At 42.7% G+C, this 25,945-nt stretch overlaps 1 protein-coding gene across 2 annotated transcripts; it reads right to left on the bottom strand.

Moving 5' to 3' along the window:
• Positions 1 to 166: 166 nt before the first annotated feature.
• PITPNA (phosphatidylinositol transfer protein alpha) lies at positions 167 to 25,841 on the bottom strand. Of its 2 annotated transcripts, XM_042879522.1 has the most exons (13): positions 25,744 to 25,809; positions 25,099 to 25,265; positions 20,492 to 20,522; positions 14,345 to 14,490; positions 13,689 to 13,780; positions 9,880 to 9,887; positions 8,876 to 8,950; positions 8,458 to 8,541; positions 7,001 to 7,078; positions 5,923 to 6,033; positions 4,357 to 4,479; positions 3,567 to 3,636; positions 167 to 2,935 (listed from the first exon to the last, which is right to left on the bottom strand). In XM_042879522.1, exons 2-12 carry the CDS (start codon positions 25,143 to 25,145, stop codon positions 3,589 to 3,591), a joined length of 843 nt encoding a protein of 280 aa, XP_042735456.1. In that variant the 5' UTR covers positions 25,146 to 25,265; positions 25,744 to 25,809; the 3' UTR covers positions 167 to 2,935; positions 3,567 to 3,588. The 2 variants fall into 2 exon arrangements, with proteins under 2 accessions (XP_042735456.1, XP_042735457.1); XM_042879523.1 differs by lacking the exon at positions 25,099 to 25,265 and having other exon boundaries at positions 25,744 to 25,841.
• Positions 25,842 to 25,945: the final 104 nt, after the last annotated feature.

Genomic DNA, 25,945 nt, shown 5'->3' on the forward strand with positions numbered 1-25,945 from the left:
GACGGGGAAGGGCGGTGCCGGGGCAGCGCCACGGCTTGCGGGAGCGCCCCCACGCGGCTGGGAGGACCGCCGCCGCGTTGACGGCGCTTTGCGGACGCTTTGCAACGAGGGCAAGCGCTACAGCCGCCCCCCAGCTCCCCAAAAGAAAGAGTGCGGAGGCGGAAAGCTCTGTCTAGTATTTTTATTAGATTTCGTTTCCAATATGCCTGTATTGGAAGATTAGGAGACAAAAAAGGCACAAACTCACATTGAAAGAAACAACGAGATCATCTAACCCATTTCTACGGAGTGTGTGTTGCCAAAGGAAAGAGCACAATGAACCGATCGGAGGGAGGCCCAGGGGGGACGAACCCAGAGGGGTGCAGCGTGGGGGGCGATGGGCACCGCTGGCGCACCGACCAGACCCAGGCTGCAGCGAGGTTCCTGCCCCAGCCCGACCCCACGCAGCAGGGATCGGGGCACAGCACAACCACGGCCCCAAAGCAGAGCAGCAGCCCAGTGAAACACCTCGGGGACACGGCGGGTTAGGGGGGGCCGTCCAAAATCCATCACAGATGCAGCAACCACGGTGCCGCAGCACCTTCGCTCTGCTCGCCCGTGGGATCCAAGCATTGAGAGTGGAAGGTCCTTGCAGGGTTTGTCTGTCCTCAGGCTGAGGGATGCTTGCGCTTGGGATTAAATTGGAAGGAAAAAAAGCAAAAGAGGAGGAGTGTGACAGGAAGAGACAGGTCGGAGTTTCTGCATTTTTTCCCAGTTTTGCCACTAATCAGGAAAGCTTTGTGTAAAAGCTCTTACGATAAAATCAGAGGATCAAAAAAGGATTGCAGGGTGGAATGTTACAATCTGCTTCCACGGCGATTAGTGGCATCAGATGGAAAGCCTCTTGGGTAACACAAATTTAAAGAACAAGCGTGCTGTGTATTCTCAGGTTGTCCTCAAGTGCAAGAATCCCTCAGCACGTAAGCGACAAACATCAACAAAGTCAGTGCAGAAATTCTCAGTTAAAAATACTTTAGGCTGAAGAAACTTTAAAGCGGGGCCTACAGTCCTGGAATAATTCTGGAACAGCTACAGGAGATGTCATGAAACATCCTGGTCCCAAATAGCCTTACAGATTAAAATTTAGTATCTTCATCTATTTTACAATAAATTTTAGTTCTGCCTGGTGACATTGATAAAATCCCTCACCCCTCCCCACCCCGCAAAGCCATGTGAGGTCACTGAGAAGAGCCTGCCAGAGTTACTGGTACAATTCAGAGCTTATTGCACTTAGACATGAGTAAGGCAAAACAACAAACTAAAAATAAAGGGATAAACTGCCCCCTCCCCAGAAACCAGAAGCCATCCTCTCCCTCCAGAGCGTGCACCATCTTACCTCGCACCAAAACCAGGCCAGATCCTGGCACATCCCTGCTCAGCACAGCCCTGGGTTATTGCAGGAGCTCCTGCTTGCAGGGACACGAAGGGCTGAAGGAGCTGGATGTACTGCAGAGTGCCAAACAGACTTCTCAAGAGTGGCAGTACACCTGTGTCTGTTTGGCATTCTGTATTCCCTGTCAGTGCTGCCAAGTACAGAAGTGGAAGATAAAGCTACTCTTGGGAATAAATAAAACCAAATATTGGGCCTTACACATAAGCAAGGAAATTCATGTTCTTTCATATGTATTTAATAAAGCAGCATTTCTTTGATTCTGTTCTGCTTATTTGATTGTCTAAAGCTGATATCGACATACAGTTAGTTACAGTAAGTATTTGAGTTCACTGAACACCCAGAGCTCTTCACATGAGTTTGCAGTATCCTTTGCAGTTTAGAACAACTGACATAACTTGGAAAACAACTGCAGGTCTCTCCTAAGTTGCTTTTCTACAGCATGAAGGGAGATGTTTTAATCTGTCTTGCAATGGGAAGAGTATTATTGCTGAGCAGAACCACTGACCCAGGCACCTGAACGCATTCAGATACCGCAACTTCTCTTGCACATCAGCTTTTTGCTACATTTCAATTTGTCCAGGGAGAACCGCACTATTATTAGTCAAAATAATTAAAGTTTTTTCAGTTACAAGAAGTCTTAAGTAAAGAACAAACCAGGAAGTTGCAACACATGTCAGGCAACTTGTTGTAATTATTCCGTAAGACTGACACACAAGCTGAAGGACAACGTAGCTACAGGGCCTGGGAGACCACGTACCACTACACTGAAGTTCAACAGCCACCTGCTGAAGGCCCTAGCATGGAGATGCTGAGCACAGGCTTCTAATCAGTCTTGAATTCTTGTGTGCTAAGACAGAACAAAGTAATGCCGTGCAGAAGCCACATGTCATGATATATTCATTGCAGACCAAGAACTATATCTGGCTACTCCTGATTATGTATTCAGATCACATGCCGTTAAATTTGCTACCCTGGGAGCACGGGTTAGAGTCTATCATTTTATGGAATAGTTTTGCACTCTAAAATGCTGACAGTTTCCCTCTCCGAACAGACATTCAAAGAATGGTGAAGGGCCGGGCAGAACAAAGGTGGCAGTTTATCCCAGTTGGAAAAAAATAATAATTAAAAAAAAAAAAAAAAAAAAAAAAAAAAAATCTAAGTCACCACATCACAAGACTATTTTAGCTAAAAATGTCACTTGGAAATCAAACAGGGCCACGTGGAAATTGGTCTGAACACAATGAAAAAAAGGAGGGAGGAGTCGTAAATACAGCGATCTCTAAGTCACACGTCTCCAAGGAGCTGCCTCCTTCACATACGTGCTAACATTGGAGTGCTTGGTACCAGACGGTCTATTTGCTCACAATATTAAAGGGCATCTAGAATTAGCTATGGGAGATTTAAAATCGCCTGCCGATTGGATATAGAAAGGCTTGATCCAGAGATGGTCCGTCAGTCAAAGAGTGTGGATTCCCCAGGCCTTCCTGATGACTGTCTTGCAAACTGAAGTAAAGAGAACAGGAAAACATTTTAGAGCTACTTTGGAAGCCTGGTTTTCCACATGTAGAGGGAGACTGAACCTTCAGAAAGCAAATGTGAGATACTGTCACCAGTTCTGTGCCCTAGCATAGTAAGGCACTGCTTATGAGTTATAACCCAGCACAATGCTTACAACACTGACTAGTGATTTGGCCAGCAAATACAAATTCAGGCATGCTCTCCAGTATAACAGCCTTGTCTCTCCCAGGTTAGCATACTCATAATGAAATATATGAAAAATCAGTAAAAAAAAATTAAAGCCATCATTGCTTCTTCTTTTCCTGCAATGTGCAAGTGGTTGCTCTAAGCCTTGGTCCATTCCTAAACACCATTACGATGCAATGCCAGATACATCCATTCTAAATGCATTTACAAGGGATCTGCAGTTCCTAAGTGCATTCCAAGTATTTGCAGGCACAACTTCAGCTTCAAGTCATGGAAACACGTATATTACTGAAATAAGAACATCAGTAGAATTTACAGAATGTTCCAGAACATTTTTCTTACACTTTTCACCCAAATATTTCTTTAGAACATTCCTTCAGAATAATTCTGAAAGAAAACAAGAGTTTTGTCAAACTCTCTTGATACCTACAGTGCACAAGGAAGAAGTCACGTTAGTCATCTGCAGCTGTCATTCCTTTCACTGGATCTTTTTCTCTCATCTGAAAGAGGAAAAAAATATTCAAGTATTCATTCTCACATGATGCGATCTCTAAATTTATTGGTGTTGAAAAGGTTTAGTGTCCCTACTTTACGTAAGACTATTAATACCACAGCATCACACAACAGTTTTTGTGATTATGCACATCCAGGAACAATTTAAGTTTAAGTTGCAGGTCTGTTAGGGATCTGAAACCACCATCTAAAGGGAAGAATGAATGTGAAATTACCCTGAGATGTGTGAAGGAAGGCAATGGGGCAGTACGGGACACAAATCATGGGGCCAATGGACTCATTAAAATCAAATTTGTGTTTCTCATAGTAAGGAACCAGTGATACACCCCACTACCTGCTCAGAATACTTAGAGCTAAAAATGCTTTTAGTGAACTTCTTTTTGGAAACCAGGACAAACACGTCTGTTCAGATTTAAGCAAGCGCTAAAAGAAAGTATTAACGTGATAAATAAATCATTGACACTCATGCCCTCATTACCTGTGGGTCACTGTGTTTACTGGCTTAACAACAAGATGAGAAGTCCCTAATGATTTGAAGGAGATGCCAGCACAACTGAGTCATAGCCAATTATTCAAACCACAAGAAGCATGACCTAAATAACAGGAGGACAATACGCACTGTGCTATGACAATGCCGCAGTCTTTCCTCCATACTGGATAGAAACAGTTCCTCACACAACCCACACGTGCCCTGCTTTTCCACTGACCTCATCCAGCTGTCTCTTGGTCTCGTCCTCCATCCTACGGATGTCCTCCATAGTCAGATCAACCCACTTATCAAGCCAGCAAAAGAGCTGCCGATGGAAGTTTGTGAAGAGACGCTTTTCTTGCTGCAAGAGGAGGAGGAATGAAACACACAAGCAAACTTATCCATAGGGCAATTAAAGTGGATCTACCCAGATCTCAACTTTCAGAGATGCATTCACTGAAGAGCCAGTTCCCTAACCTACCTTTCTACATAACCACCAAAACTGGAGACTGGTGCTAGCTCAGTTTTATTCGTTTTAAACAGAATATTTAGAGCCTTGAATTCCTCATAGAAATGCACTTTTTTTTTCAAGCCTAGGCAGCAGCCTACACAGTGCCTTGAAAATATCAGTGAACGCTTTACTAGTTTGCTTTGATTTGATGGCATTGTTTTGACTGAATAAAGCACTCTAGGTTTGGCTTACTCAGAACAAGATAGTTGGCCTGAAGGAGCACAAAAAAGGGAAACAGAATAAAAGTAATTCTTGACTTGCTAAAAACTAGAGGTTAGCAAGTACAAAGAGTAGGCATGCACCTACCTTGCTTTTCTGTTTTCCAGTGACCCCATCCAGATCCTCCTAAACAATACTGTTTTCCACAGCTGAAACCCTTTCAGCAGAAGTAACTGATGTGTACAAGCTGCTCCAAGTTAGGAGCAATTGATTGGCATTTTACAGGAGATGTTAGGCAGGAGCACTGCTAAACAAGGGCATATAATGGCTCTTGGAAAGCTCTCATTAGGGAAGGACACTTCAGCTTTAGCAATTGTGGTTTCACATTTGATAAACTGATCAAAACCAACTCGACTACTTCGTAATGGATTGAAGAACGCTTTGTTCAGGGCTTTTGTCACTGATACTTGAAATCCTGCAGCAGTGTGATCATTCCCTTTAGTGAGCATGGAGTCCTGCCTTTGCAGAAGCAGTACTGTAGTTTATCAACATTAATTACCACGGAGTTGCTCGGATCTGAAGTCACAGGCATTTCATGAATATGGATAACCACACCACACCCTCCAATTCCAAGGTCTAGAACTCCAGCTGCAGTTCATGGCTTATGAACTCTTCTACGCAAAAAGCTCTTTTCAGGATACTAATTATTCATATTTTAAGTTAATGAAACTTCCAACCATCTGCTTGTTTTTTGAACACAGATTCTTCAAGCAGCAGAATGGTAACGGAAAAAGATGTTGAGAGCTCTATAACCTGCCAGAAAAAACCTCAGCTGATTGAGGTCAGATAACCGAAGCTGTAACCATTTCACAACAAAGTCTTGCCCGTGAGCAAAACAGTTCAATGAACAATTCAGATAATTATCAACTAACCTTACCTGAAGATTAGCTACAAATTTAATCCAACTGATTGCAGCATATCAAGCAAAGCCTTGACCGTATCGCTGAGGTGAATGCAGGTTTCAAGCTAGTATCTCCTGGTAGACTGCACTACTAGAGCAACCTGAGATGCTAAAGCAGATGGGAGATGAAACACCTAATTTCCACATCTCCCTTCAGCACAAAGCTCACTTACCTTCTGAATAAAGTTCTCAATCTTATTTTGTAGACCCCACCACTTGAACTTGACTGTTACCAATTTGTAAGCACACATGTATGGACAGTCTGTCTGCTTCCCCAGCTCTTTCTGCAAAGATACAAAGGCAGTTATTCAGGACTCAGGTCAAATGTTTCCAGGAAAGCAGCTCCTTCAGACATAACCTACAATTCCTCACAATCATCTTGCAACCTTACACCTTGACTGTCTTCTCACAAAGAGTTTTGTCACATCTTTGCTCACCCTTTTGGCAGCATACCCAGGAGCACAATGAAAATAAACCCTATTACCTCTACAGGTACCTCTACCTCTCTTCCCTCCATTTTGAACAGACACCATTACTTCCTCTCCTTTGTCCACTATTTTTTTTCTCCATTAAATTTGTGATCTACAAATCTTGACCATTATGATGTGGCTACTTCATTTCCTTAAAAGTCTTCTGACCAAGTCCCTATCTAAAGCTTTTTGGGAACCTGTGCAGATTGCATCAGCTGGGTCGTCCACAAAATCATGAAGCCTTAAACAAAAAAAACAACAACTCCACAGGGTTGGTAAGGCAGACTTTCCTACTTTCTGTTACAGAAGCTATATACATTCTTCCCAAGCAGATCATATCAATCCCAACTTCTGTTCTGCATGCATACTAGAGTTTAGATTACTAGATTACTAGAGATTAGACTTGCACACCTGCAGCTCCGCAGATTCCATCTAAAGTCCCTTTTAAATACTGCTGTCATATTTGCCCAAATAGAGTTTCCAGATTATAGGAATTGAAGAGAAAGGTTGAACATTGCTGCTCATAACTCAGCTACTTCATCCTTGAATTCTCCTGGCTGAACTCGTGCTGAAGAACAGACAGCTCTGGCAATTTCTTAGAACTTATTCTATTTGTACCAAACTTTTCCATTTCCTTTAACTTCAGAACAGGTTATCAGCTGAGGTCAGCATTTCACTCTGTGCAAGTAAAATCAAACACACTGCAAACATATCTGTGGCCCTAAACCCCAGCATAGGTACAAGCAAACTGCTGTGGCTCCTGAAGTCATGCACAACATACCTTCCAGTTGGGACCCAGAGGTCCACGTCCAGTCTTGACAGATTTAAATTTTGCTGGATCTTCCTCTGCCTTGTAATCCTATTGGACAGACACACAAGATTAAACAAATCATCCTGCTCACAGTCCCACAGGATGTGGGATTTTTCAGATGGGCAAAGATTAACTTCTAGCTGCTTTCTCAAGAGCTTCTGTTTTCAGACTTTAACATCAGGTCAGGTACTCTTCAAGAAGACACAATTCTTCCCCTTGTGCAGTGCCCTAGATATATGTGAAGTGGTACTGAACCAAAATGACCTCTGTAAGAACTCCTTCGTAGTAACACCAGCAGAAGATAAGCAGGCTCACAGGACAGGTTTCCTGTAATTGCTTTTCTTTGGAAACTAAATACAACTGCTGCAAGATACAGCTATGCACTCCAGAGCTGTGGTATCTAGTATTTTTCACAGCACCATGAGTTTGACGACCCTGTGTTGCACACTAGGTAACAAGCAGTTAATGTCACAACCACTACCAAAAAGAAGGAGGCATTAGTTACACCTTCTATTGCAGAGCAAATGTTTTGCAGCATTTCCTTCATCCACAGTGGATGAAGGCTGAGGCATCTATCCAATTCCTACCTCCATTCCAACTGAAATGAAAACAAACTCAAAGCCTCATCTGTTCAGTGCAAGAAGTGACAAACCAGTAGCATCTTCTACAAGAGTCTTCAGCTTCATGTAAACTCATTTGCTCTGACAGCACTAAATTCAGAGTAGTTGGTATTTGCAGACATACCTTAATAACAGCCTAACCTACTGGAAATCAGATGCTACTTGTGTGCTACCAATTCATTTCTACTGGAAAGAAAAACTAAAAATACTGGATTTGCTTTAACACCCGGAGGCAACTTTGTGAGCAGGTAAATTAGCCACATTTGAACTGTATTCAGAAATACTAATTAGGAAAACCTCAAATAGCATTCCATCTTTACACATGCTTGTTGTTTGGGTTTTTTTTGACTGTTTTCCTCCAGTAGAATACAGAAACATCCCTTAGCTTATTATAGTATCCATAGTGATTCTTTGAATGAAGAATGAGCTATATAATTTCAAGACACCAGTGTGAAGCCATAGGTCAGTTTCAAAAAGGAGATAGTTTAAACAAGATGCTGCATAGAAAAGGCAGTGCTGTTTTTTCTTGTTCAGCACTGTAATTAGCTGCAGCACTGTAAAGCTGCACATAATACACTGTTACATGTACTACAAGGCCAAGCAACAGATTTTACAGACAATCTGGACAATGCTTTCAAAACAACTCCTCTTCTAGATTGCTTTAACATGCTTAAGGAATGCCTTCCTCTTTCTTTTATCCTTATTTGTTCTGTAACCTGCAACCACCCCCAGGAACACCGTTCATACATTATCCCTCTTTTAGCACAAGGCCTCCCACACCAGGGAGCTCTTACCCACCTACCATACCTTGGGAAGTACTTGAGATCGATCAGCAATATCTATGTAAATAGCTTCTACATTCTTCCATACATCCGGGTCCAGTGTATGAACCTACAGCGAAAGCACGAGAGTGATGTCATTGATTCAGGGACAACATTCCCATTCTGAGGCAATAAAAACCATATGGAGAGGCAGACATCAACTGCTCCTCCTTCATGTACACACAGTGAACGTTCAGTATCTTGTAAGCAAGCAGAGGTGTTCACACAGAACAAGGGTCTGGGGACAACTTAGCATATAAGCAGGAGTCTCTGCTTTGCTAGTGCTACATGCACTTCCAACCCAGGAGCACTGCTAATAGTTCCATCCAGCAAGCCTCTAATCTACCAAGGAAAGCAGCACTGTGATATTAGACATGAATAAAAGACATGATACAAGTACTTACATTTTCTTGCGTTCCAAGATCTGATTTATGCCAGGTTTCAATTTTGATCAGGAAGTCATCCTTCATATATTCATTCTGTCATCAAAAGAAAGCTTCTTATCATCTTTGCATATATAACTGGTCTTCTTATTAGCTATGTAAGCAGCAGGAAAGTCAACTCAACATGTTAAACTTGGCTGGAGTTTGACATAGGGAACATCAGGTTTTAGCTGTAAACGCATCTTGTTTTTAGAAAAGCTATTTGATCAACAGATAACATAAGATTAAATAAACCTCAAGTTGTTCAACCAAAAAAAAAAGCTAAACTTCCGATAGTTTCAGTGAAATTTTTGAGTTTTCCCCCTATGTGTTAAAAGCTTTTATTGAAAGGGGAATTTCTACTACTCTAAATACAATTTAGAAGGGGTACCATGAACTAGGCAGAAACTGCCTTTTCAAATGCAGTATTGCTCTAGCATTGAGTATATATTTGGATGCAATTCTTCAGTATTAGACTGATGTGTTGAGAGCTTTTCACTCTGTGAAAGGAAGGGACAAGAAGCACAGTTTTCCCAAGTAAGCAAAAACACTTTCAATTTCTCATTATTGCTGTGAGCAGAACAGGACTTCCAAAAGTAACCCTATCCTCCCTCAAGGGATAGAAATAAAAAGAAGCCTCTGAAACACTCAGCACTTAAAAAGGAAATATCAAATTCAGAAGACAGATTACTTGGACATAATGGCACGAGCTAGCTCTTCTTTTTTAAACAGTTCATTTGGGCAATGGTAAGTTCCCAAGTGTAAAGTTAAGATTCGTTGCAGTAAAGAAGGATTTCTGTCCACTGTTACGAAGAATTTGTGGATGTGCCACAATTGAGAAGGGGGGGGAGGTCTAACCTACATGATTGTATAACAAAAGCTAAAATGCCTTTAGCTCAAGCTAAAGAGCTTCTTCTACCCAGAATGCTTCATTTCAGATGCTACTATACATGCTTCCACAGATCATCAATAAAAACAATACTTACTGTAATAACTGGTCCAAGAAATCAACACATGAAAAGAAAGAGATACAGTACTTTAGTGAAAAAAACACCATGCAACAACCAACACCCTCCTCCCACTATCAGCAAAACAGGGACACTTCAGCTTCCCATCTTCAGCTTGAGCAGCAGACACTATGGAAGTGAAAAAACAACCCTACAAATAAATAAACAAAATAGTAAACTTCACCCCCTTCTCCTCTGGAAATTCTCAGACTTGGAGACACCCAGAGGAGCAGCAATTAATTATGTACTGCCACTTCTGCTCTCTGGAGTACAGCCAGCTGGATGAGAAGATGGAATAAGTTTGTTCAGCTGACGGCATTTTACCAATCCTTTCTCAGCTTGCAGATAAGAAACCTCTTGCAGTTCTGAAGTGAACACACGCTGGATTTCAGGCCAGTGCAGACCTCATCACTCCTGCATGCAGTAACCAGACCCCCTGCATCTCTACTGCTCGTGGTAACTGAGCTCCCTGGATAGTAAGGCTCAATTATTCAACACAGAATAGCAATTAAAGATCCTGTGACAGTCAGCATCTGTCCTACCTGAGCCACCAGAGTACGTTAACAACTCAACTCTAAGAACGTTTGCAGCTGGCGCTGAACTTTGGTGGTTTGTTCTGAAGTTTGACATGAAGACTTCACTAAGGAGTAATTTTGTTGCAAATACATTGTCTGAATTTACGGCTTTCCAACCCGACATACTGCAGACAGTATCTTATCACCTATCGCACACATCCAACTCTCCTCATTGCCTGTGCTGGGGCCTTGGGCTGCTTTAAAACCTCAGCCCTTTGAAGCTGTTTTTTGTTTTGTTTTTTTTACAGAAGGCTGATTAATTGGGTTGATGTGTTGGGGTGGTGAGAGAGGATAAGCAAGCAGAGCTGGGGCTAATTTTTAAATGGCTGAATTTCATCTTAAAGAACGCTTCACTCTCTCCTGCTAGTCCACATGAAACACTGAATAAACCCAGCAAAAATAAGCCAGAGCCTTCCCACCTTCCCATGACAACCTGCTCTTCCACAGCTATACAACATAATTAGCAGCTGCTTCGGAACAGATTTGTTTGCCTTCCTAATTTCTCTTCTACAGGGAAGATTTCTCATTTGTATGGTGAACAAATGAATCTCCTCAGAAACAGCCATTAGAACTTGGATGCTCGAATTGCTACGAATTAGAGCCTGAGGTGTCACAGCAATAGTGCCTACACATCCCAGCTTCACTTGTATCTGTTGGGTTTCTTGACATTTGACCATAGAAAACTCATGCTGACACCCAAAAGAGTGGAACACAACAAATTGCTTTTCTAAAAGCAATTTAGAAATTGCTTTTATTTAAGGTATTATTTAAATTATTTATTATTTATATTTGTGATAATTAATTATTTATTAGGTATTATTTAAATGACACCAATATCTAAGTCAGACTGCAGGAAAGAACCCAAAACAACTCTATTCTCCTTGGCAGCAGCCCACAGTTATAACTATCAGGCATTCCTCACTTCATTTTTACTTAGTAAATGTATACAGCAAAATCTCATGTTACATTTGCTCAAAGGACCAAAGCAAGGCTTCCATTCAGAGCACTTGAAAACAGCTCACTACAGTGCAAACAGCATGGAGAACTGCAGAAAGTTACAAGAGAGGCATTTTGGTTTCCTCAATCTGCAGCACTTCTTTGACATTATATTATATATATATATATATATAACATTACATAATATGTATATTAAAGTAGTAACAGCTTTTCTGAGGATATAGCACAAAATGTAGGGATGACCGACTTGACTAAAAAATAACATTGTGATGAACTGTTAATAAAAAGTGCTGTTTTATTCAAACTTAAAGGGCTGCATGCAATGGCTCGTGTGCAAGCCAGCAGAGCACAGCACACTGATATTACCTTGGTGCAGGACGACACGTGCACAAGTACCACTGAGTCCTACACTGTCAAACCAGGTTTAGTTCTTCATGCAGCCCTGGCTCTTAAGCTTCAAATTCCACTGAGAGGACTGAAAGCCACACTAGCTGTTGGAAGCCAGCACAGAGCTTTGTGTGCACAACGATTCAGAGGCCATCACCACTGGCCTACAGCACAAATACCTGGCTGTACAATGACAGTGCTGAAGGCAGCCCACACCACACACGGTGGTTTCTTCCTCCTGCCCAGTGCTAGCAAGTGAAGGTTTCTGCAGTATTTCTGAGCTTTTCTTGATTCATGTCATGCTGGCAAATACTCTAAACAGATTTTTCAGCCTCCGCATAAAAAACTGCCTTCTGCTCCAACCCTCACATCAATACGCTTTCTATTTCATATTGTATGGGTGTTTATTACAGTTATGGGTGTTTATTACAGTTAAGGCTTTCTTATTTATTTATTCACTTGTTACACTGTTATTTCTAGCATACCAAAACCTAAAATCCTGTTGACTGTGATAGGAAGTCTTGAATGTGACTTTGGTATCTCATTTCTTCCACTTACGTGGAATTTCAGCAGTGTGGAATTGCAGGAGAAGCAGCTAGGAGTAAGAAAACATGATAACTCCACACCTTTGTATCAGAAACAGGTGGAGAAGAAAAGGAGGAGGGGAATATAGATAGCTATTACGTCTAACAAAAAGTCTATTGAGGTCAACTTAGATCTACTTTTATGGTTTAAAGAATTTGAAAGAACTGTTTAAATTTAAAGCAGTTCAATGTAGCTGGCTTGGAAATAAAGTAGGGACCTACTAGCTAATTTAAGTAATATGCAGGAAGGAAACCCCGTAAAAGTGAGAAAGCTGGGTTGCAAATAAATGTGCTTCAGCATAATGAACAAGGAGACACGTTAAAACCTCATTCTGCAGCTGATGGCAGTAACTGAACTTGATTTGAAACATTCATTCCACTACCGCTGCTGTAGGTAAATTCCTGCACTGAAGTAATACTAACCTCCCCCACCACAAAGCTTTTTATGTCCTTTAAAATACTTCATTTCAAATTCTTTTAAGTAAGTTGCTGAAAAAGAATATATGTTTCTATACCAAGTTTCAAGAACATCTCTGCCAAATAGCAGAAATGCATCCTTCAAAGATACAATCATAAGTTTGGAGACAAAGTTAAAGTTGCAAGTCCCACAGCAGCAGCAGTCTGAAAAACATCAGTGGTCAAAGATTGCAGCTGACAACTTCAGTGAGTAAATAAAACATTCCAGCACTTTGCACAGCCCCAGGAGCCTCAACCCAGAGTTACAATGTACACTTGCTGGATGATCTTTGGATAAGTGTCAAGGTCCCACCCTTAAACAACTGTAGCATTATCTGTTCATCCTTCACTAATCTTAGATCCCACAGTTAAGAAAATATCTACAAGGTGACACCAAACTGCACTGAAAAGACAAAATTCTTCCCTGTTTCACCCTTGCCTCTTTTTTTTCCTCTCCATTTACTTTCCACCAGGCTGCGCTGTGTCTGAGTACAGAAGAGCTCCTCACACATCCACTTCAGTAGTGTTGCACAGTTGTTTCTTTGGCAGGAATAACACCCCTTTCTTGGTCTGCTCTTTTCCAGTACTGAAATGTATACACACTGTCATCCAGCAGCAGCACAGCAGACATGGAGCTTTCTTTCAACTCTGCAGCCCTGTATTTTGCTTTTCCTGACCACAGAAGGGATGTAAAATATAGAAATCTAAAATCTGACACACTTTCCCCTACTGACTGCCTCCTTCCCTCTTCCTTCCTACCCACCTAAAACCAAGCAACCAAAAAAAGACCCAAAAGCCAGTAATCCACAGCCCTTCCCCACACACTCACCAGTTCTGCAGTAGGGATAGGCATTCCAAGCTTTTTCATGTATATTCAGAGCTCCTTCAGGGGCCAGCATTCTCACAAATGTTGGCACTTTGCTGCAAAATTTGGAAACGGGAAGGAAAGCTTTGATGAGAACTGCATGCAGCAAGAGCTGTGGCCCAGACACTGCAAGATGTGCTTAACATCACCAGAAATACAGATCCTAGAGACTCACACACTGCTAGAAATGGCGGGGTTCTCCTCAGCCCCAGTGCTGGGATTTCCAGAGACTGATGGTGAGGTTAATTTAAACCCTATTTACATAATAAAGAAACCAAAAAGAAAATATACAGGCTGAACACAGGTTGATATCTAGGAGGCATTTGATCTTTTGTCAAATTGGCATCAAAATACTGGGTACCAGAATTCCATTTGCTTTAAAAAACAGACAGATTTTCTTGGGAACAACAGCCACAACTGCCTACAGCAGCAGGTGGGTGTTCCAGCAATGCTCTCCTCCAGCTGTACTGTGTGCCAGCTGTTGTTATGCTCTGCCTTACTTCCATGCCCTTCAGCCCTTATAAAATCTATAGTTCATACAGTTGCTGCAATCCCATCCCATCTTCCTCCTCTTGCTTTTGCCTTTTAATCCTGCTTGCCTCTGGGAATGCTTCACATACCTCTGTAAGTGGTAGATCTTGTGTGTGTACTGCCCACGCTCTCCATCTCTCTCGTAGGGTTCATTCACCAGGACCTCTACTCCTTCACCTCCACCAGTTTCATTTTTACTGGCTTCTGCCACAGAATACAGCTGTCCCACTTGATACTAAAGAAGTTAAAGACACGTTATTGTGGTTGCTACAATACAGCAGAAGTTATAATAATCTTGCTAGAAGAAGTCACGGATTAACTTATTTTCTTGGGAGAAGGCAGGGCAAAGGACATCCAGCTGTGTGTCCACATAAGCATCTCACTTCATTTCATGTTGATATAAAAAACCTGAGTGGTAGTAAGGAGAAAAGCACTGTAGATAAGACAGCTACCTTTAACCCTTAAATCTCAAACTCAGAACCAACACAAATTTAGGAAAATGTAACATGGATGAAAGGAACATCAGGACAACACTGAAAGAAAATGTAGGAGGTATCATTTATTTTTCTTCTTCACGCTTTGGCACACAGGTCTCCCAGTTGTTCAAGTCAAGTCAAAAAGAGAATAATACACTGACAGTCCTAAACTAATAAACACATTAATTTATCCCAAAGAATTCCCTTTTTTTTTTAATTATTTTTTTTTATTTTTTTCCACAAAATGGAGTGTGGGAGGGAAGGTAGGAAAGAACCGAAGACAGAAGACACAAGGCATTTGTAGGATCTAACTTATGTCCTCTAAGATACAAATGTTAGATGTGCAAAGTTTCAGAGCCCAGAAGAGCTAAAGATGAGGATCCTGCAAGTGCAATTCAGAACAACTAAGTTAGCAGCTTGAAATCAAGAGGTGCTCTGCACCAGAAATGTTTCCAGTAACGTGCTACTACTTTTTAAGGCTGAATATGGTGAAATTACTCTTCTTAGCCCTCATGATGTACTAATATACTCAGAGCTCTCTTGTTAAAATTGACCCCAATCACATTGGGTCATTTGTCTTCACTGAATATCCGTTTCTCTTTGAGTCTAGTTCGAACTCAGTTTTGACAGGGCTTCCATAATAATGCATCTTCTTTCTTCTCAGTTGTCTTGATCCAAATCCAAATGATCTCTTATATCAATTAGCAAACTCATTCTGAAAACTTCATTTAATGAAATAACTGAATCAAGTAGTGACCCACGTGACCCCTGCTCTCACTGTACCCCTCCTATTTTTCCTACTAATTTTGTTTAGCGTGGGGGTTTGGTTTGGTTTCCCCTCTATGTCACACTTCCCATTAGTCAGGAGCATTAAGCCACTAGCAGGGAAAGAACACCATTTCAACATACAGTAAAATTCTTACCTTTCAGATCATTTTTTAGTCACTTACAGACATTCTTTTGGCTGTATTAATTCTCAGAAATCACTCACACTACTTCCTGCTGTACAATCTCTTTCAGAAGAAGCATCCACATGTTTCAGAGGAAGAGCAGAAGAAAATCAAGAACGTGTAGAAGAGAGAACATTCTCCCATCCACAGAAGATGTGAAGACCAATGCGCTCTTGCCTCTAGCTAAAGAGGATGCAGAGCTCAAAAAAAATGTGCTGAAAAGAAGAAAATTCATGCAGAGCTTTTTGAAGAAAAGTCAGGTGAGCAGACAAGGCTTGAGAATGAAGTTAAAACAAAAGGTCGAAGGGAAGTGCTTGAAACAAAAGCAGTTTTCAGAGCGCAAAAGCGATCAAACCAAGTGTTGCCAACGGCAGCACAGGGAGGCTGTGTGAAAGGGTAAAGCACAGAGACAGACATCAGAAGTGCAGGGACAAAAAGAAAAAAATCGTCTGAAAACTTTACCACAAAGCAGTGGAATGCTGCCTAGGCCTTCTCTCATCTCCCTACAACAAGGCTGTGCACAAAGGATCAGGAATGGCACTTAACACTATACAAGGGAACTCAAGCTGGAAAAGTGGAGTACTACTCAGAGCTGACAACCCAGAAATGCATCACTGGGCTGACACACCTTCAGGAAGAAGGAAGACACCTCCAGTGGCTAAGTTGCATTGTCAGAGCACCTCATATAAAAACAGAAGCCAAGTTCTGCAGCTTTTGTACCAACTAGTGCTAACAAAGGCTGTATTTCCAAGACAATACTTATTCGTATTGGGAGAGTAGAGATATGCCAAAGGTACGTTAGATATCCTGGCCTCAGCTAATCTGGAGCAGAGCAAAAATCACATCAGGGGGACTTAAACAAGGGCTCTATGCAGACTCAAACTCACCACAGAAGCATGTTAGGAAATTTAACAGGTAGTCAGCCTATCAAGAGAAAGAAAAAAAGGAAAAAGCATTCATCCAACAAAAGTAGTCTATAGGAAAAGCAAACTACAGAGCACCTCCTCCTAGCTCAGAGCTACAGCTGCATCTCTCCAGAAGGAGCAGGCCAAGCTGTGCAAGCACCCCTCACTTGGCTGGGTGGTTCTTGCACTGACACCAGCAGATTGGGTTTCAGTCTGGATTTTGGATTGCAGGGTAACTCTCTGCCTTCTGACATTTCATGCACTACACTGATGACTCCCTGCAGATGACCCACAGAGAACAGAACATCCACCTCCCTCCAGAAGAGCAAAACATGAGAGTTGTGAAATCTTAGAAGTAAGCTGACTTAGTAGGGTAAAAGCCACACGTACACTCATGGAGAGGAGAACATGAGTTTGGCAACTACAGCACTAGAGGGGCAGACTGCTTTGCAGCAAGTCTCGGGACAGGTCTCCTGAGGCACAAACTAATTCCTCTTAGTAACAGTTTCTCATTCATTCCTTCTCCCTCTTAAATACATGGGTCAAAGTTCAAGCTCTAAGAGGATAAGCCCTTCGGTTGGGCATCTTCAACATTTAATCTTCACTGTTATTTCTGATCCTTTAATCGCATTGATAGGAGAGGAAAAGGCCCAGATAAAACTGTCCCAATGAACATCTGCTTGTGAAAATTAACAGAAAAATGGATTCTGGCTCCGTGAAGAAGGGAGCATCAGACAGACATATCCTGTCAGCCCTGAAACATCTCTCCTGCAGGAAGTCACCTCCCTCAACGTGTGTCACAACACCTCTTATAGAGCAGACAGCATATCTTCTTCACACATTTCATTCAGAAGGCTTGATCTCAACGTAGCCATCTTCAAGAACAGTTATTTCCCTGAAAGCAGCTTTGAAAACAATTAATAAATAAGAGTCTTTTGTGTTTGGCAAGCTCTTTCCCACGTGAGAGGAACAGAGAGGCAGCACAGAATGTGTACACACAGCTCTAATCCATACCAGCATTTCCAAGTGGCAGCTGGTGAGACACCCACACAGCAGCTCAAGATCTTGCTCTCAAAGTCAGCACTGTGCAACACAATGCTGGTCAGAGAAAAGAAGAGTATAGGTAAAGACCTAAGATACAACAAGATATATACCTTTTTTTTGTTCCTTGTAGTACAAGAATGTCTGAAATAACACAGGAGAGCAGCTTGCAGCCTGCACTTATGCAGGACCAAATTCTGGCAGAGTTTCCTAGCAAGACAGTTTGCTATGGTCTAACTCCTACATCCAGCCTTCAAGTTTTAGTCATCACCAGGGACTCTCTTGCACTGTTTTATTCCCCATCGTAGCAGTTGCACAGCTAGCTATTTTCCACTGAACTCTAAATCTATTAACACCTCTCCACTATCTTCCTGATCACTCTTTTTGTCTTGAATTCCTCACTATCAGTTAAGCTCCATTTGTTAGGGGTGAAAGGACTGAACAGAAAATCCCTGGCATATTATGGAACAACACAGAAGACTGCCTCAGCCCTATTACAATGCCTTAAAGACACAACTGTTCTCATCCTCTACATTATGTATGAGCACCATACTTCCAGCAACAATTTGCATGCTGAAGGAGTGAACTTCTCAGTCCCTCAAGTAAAAATTCCTTCTATTACATCTCCTAGAGACAGAAGTGCTCCATGAGGAGCTGCACAGCAAAGAGCCAAGGCAAGTCTCCAGAGCCCTGCTCAGAGTTCTGCAAGCAAGGAAATTCTTGAAAGCAATGAAGTTGGAACATGTGTTTTGTAGTACAGACAACAGAGTAGTGACCAAGTGATGCACAGATGTATCAGCATCTCTCTGCACAGGAAGGAGGATGAAGATACAGACCCAAAGCAGTAGTCATTCCTTCAGTTAATATGGAAATAAACCTTCTTAAGCATGCCTTTAAAACTACTATATGATGCAAGTGCATGTGCAAAGCTTAGTGAATGTAAGAACTTTCTGCTTAGGGAACTGCTTCCTGAAACCTAGCCTACAGATCACATGAGAACCACCAGATCTTGGAAAGGGAACACAGGAACAATATATGAGCTTGGGGAAAAACAGCATTTAGTAAATTGGTGGATTGTCCTCATCCCAGCATACTGAGGTGTTCCCTCCAGAATTCTCATTTCTTCTCTTCTAACAGTATATGCACTGCATTTTACAGACTTTTCACTATGCTCAACTCTCTGGAACTCCTTGGATCCAGAGGAGAGGAATGACCTCAGAGCATCCTCTGAGAAGGAGGCTGCAAGAGAGCAATGCAGTTACATACAGCCTGTAAACCCAGTTTCCACAGAAGCAGCCTGAAGACAAGGCTGAAAACACGCCTGGCACTGAACAGCCAGCAAGGGAGGGAAAAGAGCACAGCGAGGGACTCGCTTTAACTGGATGAAGTTTAATCCCAGTATCAGAGAACTCGGAAAGATCCTGTGCTGGGTTCCATCCAATCTAACCCCCTCAAAGAAACAATCTGTATACTGATGCTATAACTTGCTCTCTGCACAGCTTGATACCTAGAGGCATATCACTATGAGGCAGAGCTCCTGCTAAGGACTTCCATTTATCGAGCTCTGCAGTACCTCACCATTTAGACACAGCTTTCTTAAACGCTTCCTCTGCCTCTAGCAAGTTTGCATTCCTTGTTTACCTGCTGATGTTTGTGTTAGCCCATCTTTTGGCAAGGACTTCCTCACACAAGCAGCATTCAGGCACAGCAGAAGATCTAAATATACATACCTAATACTTCAGTAAAGCTTCTGTTAGAATTGTTTGAAACAGAACCATGCAGAAAACATATAAGCTATAGGTATGGAGTACACGACAGACAGAAATTTGGTATGTCCCAGTCCTGCATCAAGATAATATGCAGACCTAAAATCATTTTGGTGACAGACCTAGATTGCCATCAGCATGAGATGCCTTCCTGAGCCACAGGAATATGAAACTCAGCTTAGATGTTTCCTTTTTACCAAGCAGTCTCACGGTTGCTGAAACTGCACCAAGATCTGAAGTGTGCTCTGTCAAAACAGTACGGAACTGACAAAGGAGTATGCTTAAAACAGTGCTGCCATGATCCAGCTTACCACTTCTGTACCATATCCAGGGAAAAGACAAACAAGAGTCCTGTTACTGCAGCTCCTCCTAACAGTTAGAGCAAGGCCTTCATCAGAAGTTGCAAAAAAAAACCAACAAAACAAACCAAAACAACAACAACCTTTCTACAGACAGATATCCTGCAAGAGCAGTGTTCAACATAGAAGAGGAAAGGGAAGCTGCAACTCCCTGAGAAAAGAGCAGAGAATCAGCTACAGATTCTGCACAGCTATTCCTTGGCTAGCTTGGCAATCAAAATCACTGCCTGCATTATAAATGACATTTCTCCTTCCAATTAGAACTTTACATAAAGAACAAGAAAGCTTTCTTTCTGCAAGATCTAGAGAAGAGTTTTTAAAAGTGCTATGACGTAGAGATATAATCTTTCTTTTGCTATACCACCCTCACAGAACAGAAGAATTGATTTCAATTCACAAAGAGCAACAAGAGAGTTCTAGGAAAACACAGGCCAAAGTGTAATTTAAATTTGTATTAAAGCTTTCTCTTCATGTTAAAGAAAAAGAACAATTGCATCAATTAAAAGGAAACCACTTCAGAACAGTCTGACAAGTTGAGATTTATCATCATATCTGGACATACCTCATACCTCAGTCTTAAGAAATGAAATTATTTGATCGAAACACAGTGAGTTAAATCATACAGAAGTCCTGAAGTTGGTGTATCTGTTTCGTGCGTTTTCCAGCTTTTGTGCAAACTGCTTTGATCACAAGTTTATTTACAGCCCTAGAGAAAGGAAGCAACAAGAAAAGGACTCACCTCCTCCACAGACACAGGCAGGATAACACGGCTGAAAGGGAACACAGAAACAAGAAAGTTAACAAATACAGCCGCAACATTTAGAGGGCACATTTCTCACAGCAACAACCACACAGCTCTCATCTCCCCACATAACCCCAGTGTTCACCTAGCACCAGCACCCCTACTTTCAAGACTGTTTATGTAACAACCTCAGAGAAAATCACTGACGTGATTTGGCATAAGTGCAATCCTATGCTACAGCTAGTAATAATATTCTACCACCCCGCAAGTCCACGCACAATCAAAACAGTTGCACGCTCCTTCTCACGACATCCTTTCAGTAGTCACGTCTTAATTCTCTTCAAGTTGCTGAAGAGCACTGCTAAGTGCTTCAAGAGTTTTGTACAGATTTGTCTTAGTTACAAGTCGTGGAGGATTTGTTTATATGCCCTGTGCCATAGGAAGGAACACCACACAGAGAAGTACTGGGAGGCTTTCTCAGAGCTGACCGCAAAGGAAGGCGCCGCCATTTCTACATGTGAGTCACTGCGGTTTCCTGAACGCCTCTTTGAATCAACTGACTGGGTTCTGGCTGGTTTTGCTCTGTAGACCACTGTGATTTCTTGAAAATACAAGAATAAATCCAAACTCAAAGCTGACAGATGCATGAACTTTAAGGCATTTTTCTAAAAAGTTCTTATTTTTCCTCTGAAATCAGATTTGAGTTCAACTTCTGCTTTCAGTAAGGATGATGGTGAAACAGGGAACCAGAACAAGGCTCAGATATGAAATGGACACAGTTACCACGGGTAGAAGAAATCTCATTTCCTTCTGAATTAGGATGTATTAGGATACATTAGAATAAAGGTCCATTATATTAATAACTGTTTTATTTTTTTTAAACACGACTGGTGAAAATGGAACATTTCTCCTAGACTAAAGGAATGTTAGCAGCAAGATACCACAAAAGAAACTGAAAGAGGGGTAAAAGTTTAGAGATTTTGCAAGATTTCTTATGACAGCAACTCTTTATGCTGGCTGCGCACTACTGTAGGAAGAGCTACTGAGAATTGCAGATGAAGTTCAGCATCAATAGAAGCTGAATAATGCATTACAGGCATTCACTTTCCCCAACATATGGGGTAACAAGCCCCAAATAAGCCATCACCAACATTTACCTTGGTGCTGCTATGGGAAAGCATCTGAAACTATCAGTTCAGTAGTGTTCAAAAAATAGATGAAACATCAGAAATTGAAGCACGCTACGTACACAAAAACAAATGACAGTTATGCCACTGTAACCTCTCATGCATCAGCACCTTGAATCCTGCACATAGTCCTGCTCACCTCACCTCAAAGAAGGTACAGAACATGTGAAGGGGGACAAAAAAAGATTATGTGAGATGGGAAAAAGCTTCTGTGTGACAACAGAGCAGTTGTATGAGGCCCTTCATCTTAGGAGAAAGGACAGCCAGAGGGTTAAGATAAGGTTGTGTTACAGAGCCACGAATGGAGCTGGAAAAAGAATGGAGAAGGAATGATTGCGTCTTACAGCAGGAACCCAGGTCAGAACAAAAATCATTAGGTAACAGATTTTAAACCAATCAAGTGTGCTTTGTTACATCAGGCATATTAAGCTATGCGATTCCCTGCCAAACACAAGAAGTGTAAGCAATTGTAAAACGAGATTTGAACAGTTCATGGAAGTTCAAGTGCCACCGAAGAATGATTGCTCCTCTCAGTATTTGTACGTTGTCTCCTAAAAATATCAGCTAGGAGGCAAGATGGAACAGGACCTTTGGTCCAATTCAGTACGACGTTCCTGACATAGGGGAGAAGTTTAAAATGGGAAAATGGCTTGCCACAGGTAGAATGTGCCACCAAACGTGGCACTGGTTAATTGGAGGATTGAAGGAGGAGGGATAGGATAAGCAAAGGTGAAAAAGCAAGGAGTGAGGAAGGAAAAGTGATGTTTGAATGGATTTCAAATAATGCCTTTTGAAGATCTGGCATGAAAAGATTGATGTAAGCTAATGAAATTTTATGTAAGAAATCAAAAAGCACCAGATCTGAATATTATCTTATAGTTTGATGTTCACCAATGGAGAAACAGAAACACGAAGTTAAATAGTTTGCAGTTTGTTTTGCCTAGCAAACAAAGAATGCAAGGGATGACCAACATTTATAGGTCAGCAAGTGATAAAGGAGGAGGAGGAAGAACTACTCCACAGGATCCAGAGAAAGAGCCTCCCAGGAGCAGCAGGAGGAACAAAGACTCCTAAGTTTGGGGCAGAGATGGATCAAATGATGAGAAATGATTACGGCACAGTTGCCTGTCACACCAAGGACAGGAAAATGAAGAACACTGAACATGCCTCCTAAATTAAAATATGCCTCGACTGACAGCAAAGGGAAGTTCTGCTGCAGAGAAGGTCAGTGTTGTTATCGTCACTTCGCAGGAAAGGGAAGCAAGTCTCCACGCTCAGATTCTCCTCAAGGTCTTTGATGCAGTTTAAATCCAAACAGAGAGAGCATGCAAGCAGGCAGGACCTCAGCCACCATTTATGAACCTTGCAAGCAAGCAGACAAACAACCATAAAGCTTATCTGGAACACGGCTAGGTATGAATGAAAGATAAGCCCAAAAGACTATTAGGGCATCAAATGAAAACTTTAGAGCTACCACTGCACGACCATCAGTAAAAGAAGCTGCACAGAAAAGACGGATGACGGATGACACAGAAAAGACGGAAGACTGACAATAAGAGATGTGACACCACTTTTTATCATACTGCTCTGTATCCACAGTGTCTCCTCAAATACCTCCGGAACACACAGTAACACCCTTTTGATTTAGCAGGGAGGGGTCACAGAGTTGGAGGAATCATCGGCTCGGGTGACACACAGCTGCAGCTCACGTTTATTTTTATGTCTTATGCTGGGTAGGCCGTGAGGTACCTGTATGTACCAGCAATAGGGAATGGCTTTCAGTATCCAGGTCATGCCAACACAATAGTTTCCATATGCCTTGAGTAACTCTCACCCAGAACATAAGATAACAGTCTAAAGCCACCTCTGATAGCATGCAAAATGGGCAACTTTTTACACGCAACATCAAGGAAAACTAACAAATACCAGCACCAACAGTGACAACTCAGAACAGAGAACTGTTGGAGCTAGTTGGGCATCCCAAACAGTGAGGAATACATGCACATATGGTTAAGCACAGTTCAACCTTGAGTGTCCTTAGAGCCACGTACATCTTAGAGACACAAAGAACGGAAGGGAGAAAAAGAAGAGGACAATACAGAAGATTAGGTGACCCTACTGAAAAAGAAAAAAGAAAAAAAAAGAAATAGAAGTAAGAATGAACACATTTAGTAATTCCTGTCTTTTAACCTTCAGTCATAATGTTTACTCTCCACACTTGATCTCTGGAAGCAGCAGAATAAAAGACCAGCAGGTATTTTGATCTGGTGGTGTAAATGATAATTCCAAGTAAAATGACTTTTGGAAGTCATCCTCACCAAAATTAACTTCTCATACACTCAGAAGTCTGAACATTTTAAGTACATATGTTCCATCTTTACCAGATGCCCTGTAGGCAGCACAGCTCACTGGCAAGTGAGCTTTACCGCAGTACAGGACAAGAAATTGAAACTCTAAGCAGAAGCATGAAAACAGATATATGGACTTGAACAGAAATAAACCAGACAGGTACTCTTAAAGGCAAAGTGCCTTTACCAACTAAATTTATAGGAAAACAATCACAAAAAAGCTGTTACAGAAGACATTACTTCTCACGCATCTGAAACTGAGTGCTCAGCTGTGCTTCTGTCTGCTTGCACTACAGAAGGTAACACTGCTTCAGTGTTACACAGACCAGTCCTTGAATTCTACATCCTCATTGTTGGATAAAAATAGCAAGGGTTTAAACATTAGCAAAAAAAAAAAAAAAAGAAAAAGAAAAAGAAAAAAGTTAGTCAAGCTTTAAGACAACTATAAGGATCAGTACAACGTTCAATAGAGTTCTAACATTTAGATCCAGACCAGGTCCACGATCTGGCAAAGCTGCTCTAAGGAAGACACCATCGCCTAGGTAAATATGTCTAAGAGGACTGAAAGCACATTTTATCATTAGGATCACAGCTACCTTCCATAAGGAAAAGGGTGGAGGGGGAAGGGTAGATAAGTGCTGGACAAGGGGAAATAGTTTTAAGCTGGAAGGAAAGATTTAGGTTGGATGTCAGGGGGAAGTTCTTTACTATGAGAGTGGTGAGGTGCTGGAACAGCTGCCCAGAGAGGCTGTGCATGCCCCGTCCCTGGAATTGTTCAAGGCCAGATTGGATGGGGCCCTGGGCAGCCTGGTCTGGTATTAAATGTGGAGGTTGGTGGCCCTGCCTGTGGCAGGCAGGGGGGTTGGAGATTCATGATCCTTGAGTTCACTTCCAACCCTGGCCATTCTGTGATTCTGTGGGGGGAAGGGATGGAAGATGTGCAGCAGCAGGCACAGCCTGCAGACACCCAGCCAAAGTGCGTCGGTCCAAAGGAGCGCACCGTGTCGGCATGCATAAAGGCACTGAACAAAAGACTTTGGAAGCAGCAGTGTGACTAATTGCCACACACCGCTGGGAGGGATCCACCAGGCTGTCTTCTATCTCTCCTTTTTCCATCGCCAGGCAGAAAACTGCAGCAGCCTTGGGGAACAGCAAGGTGAGGGCTGCACACCAAATATCCCGATGAGACGCTGGGTCTCAGCTGGAGTTGTCTCAGCTGGAGTTGCCAGCTAGCTGCTAAAGGAGAGGAATGGGATAAAAAAAAACGGGGAGGGGGGAAAGGGTGAGAGGAATCGCAGCATCCCATCGAAACGCCGTACCCAGCGGTGACAAACGGCTCCAAAGGCCGCGGGGGCACCCGCACCGCCGGCTGTGCTCCCGGGAGGGGGAGTGGGTCACCGCACCCCTCAAGGCAAAGCCGCAGCGATACCCGAGCTGAGGGCACCCCTCAGCCCGCCGTGACCTTCATTCCTTCATTCCTCCTTTCCTCCATTCCCGCCACCCCCGGCGGCGCCGCGGCCCTCACACAGCTCCCCCCTCCTCACACGGCGCCCCCCCCACCCACACCTCAACCCGCAGTGCGGGGCCGGGCCGCCCCCGCACCTCCTCACAGCGCCGGGCCCGGGGGAAGAGAGGAGGGGGGGGGTGAGGGGAGGACAAGCGAGGGGGCGAAAAGAGAAAGAGTCGGGGGAAAAGGGCCGCCCGCAACACTCACTATTCCTTGATGAGCACCATGGCGGAGCCTCCCGCCCGGGACGGCCACGCTGAAGGTGACGGGCGCCTCCCGGCCGCTCCGCTGGACCGCGCCGCACCGGGACGGGGGGGGGAAGGGGGGGGCAGGGCGGCGGGAGCAGGGGCGGGGCGTTTCTGCGGCAACCGCTGCGTCACGGCGCCACGCAGGCGTGCTTACGTCAGCA

This window comes from Lagopus leucura, unplaced genomic scaffold (assembly GCF_019238085.1).
Source record: "Lagopus leucura isolate 7727_CA_CO unplaced genomic scaffold, USGS_WTPT01 Super-Scaffold_100024, whole genome shotgun sequence".
Taxonomy (NCBI): domain Eukaryota; kingdom Metazoa; phylum Chordata; class Aves; order Galliformes; family Phasianidae; genus Lagopus; species Lagopus leucura.

What these genes read in the sequence shown, in the direction of transcription:
- PITPNA (XM_042879522.1), bottom strand. Translation starts at nt 25,145, where the DNA reads ATGGAAAAAGGAGAGATAGAAGACAGCCTGGTGGATCCCTCCCAGCG. An exon ending in TGCCTGTGTCTGTGGAGGAG is followed by an intron (nt 14,491 to 20,491) that starts GTGAGTCCTTTT and finishes TAACTTCTTTAG; the next exon opens with TATCAAGTGGGACAGCTGTA. An exon ending in ATCTTGGAACGCAAGAAAAT is followed by an intron (nt 8,542 to 8,875) that starts GTAAGTACTTGT and finishes CTTTCGCTGTAG; the next exon opens with GTTCATACACTGGACCCGGA.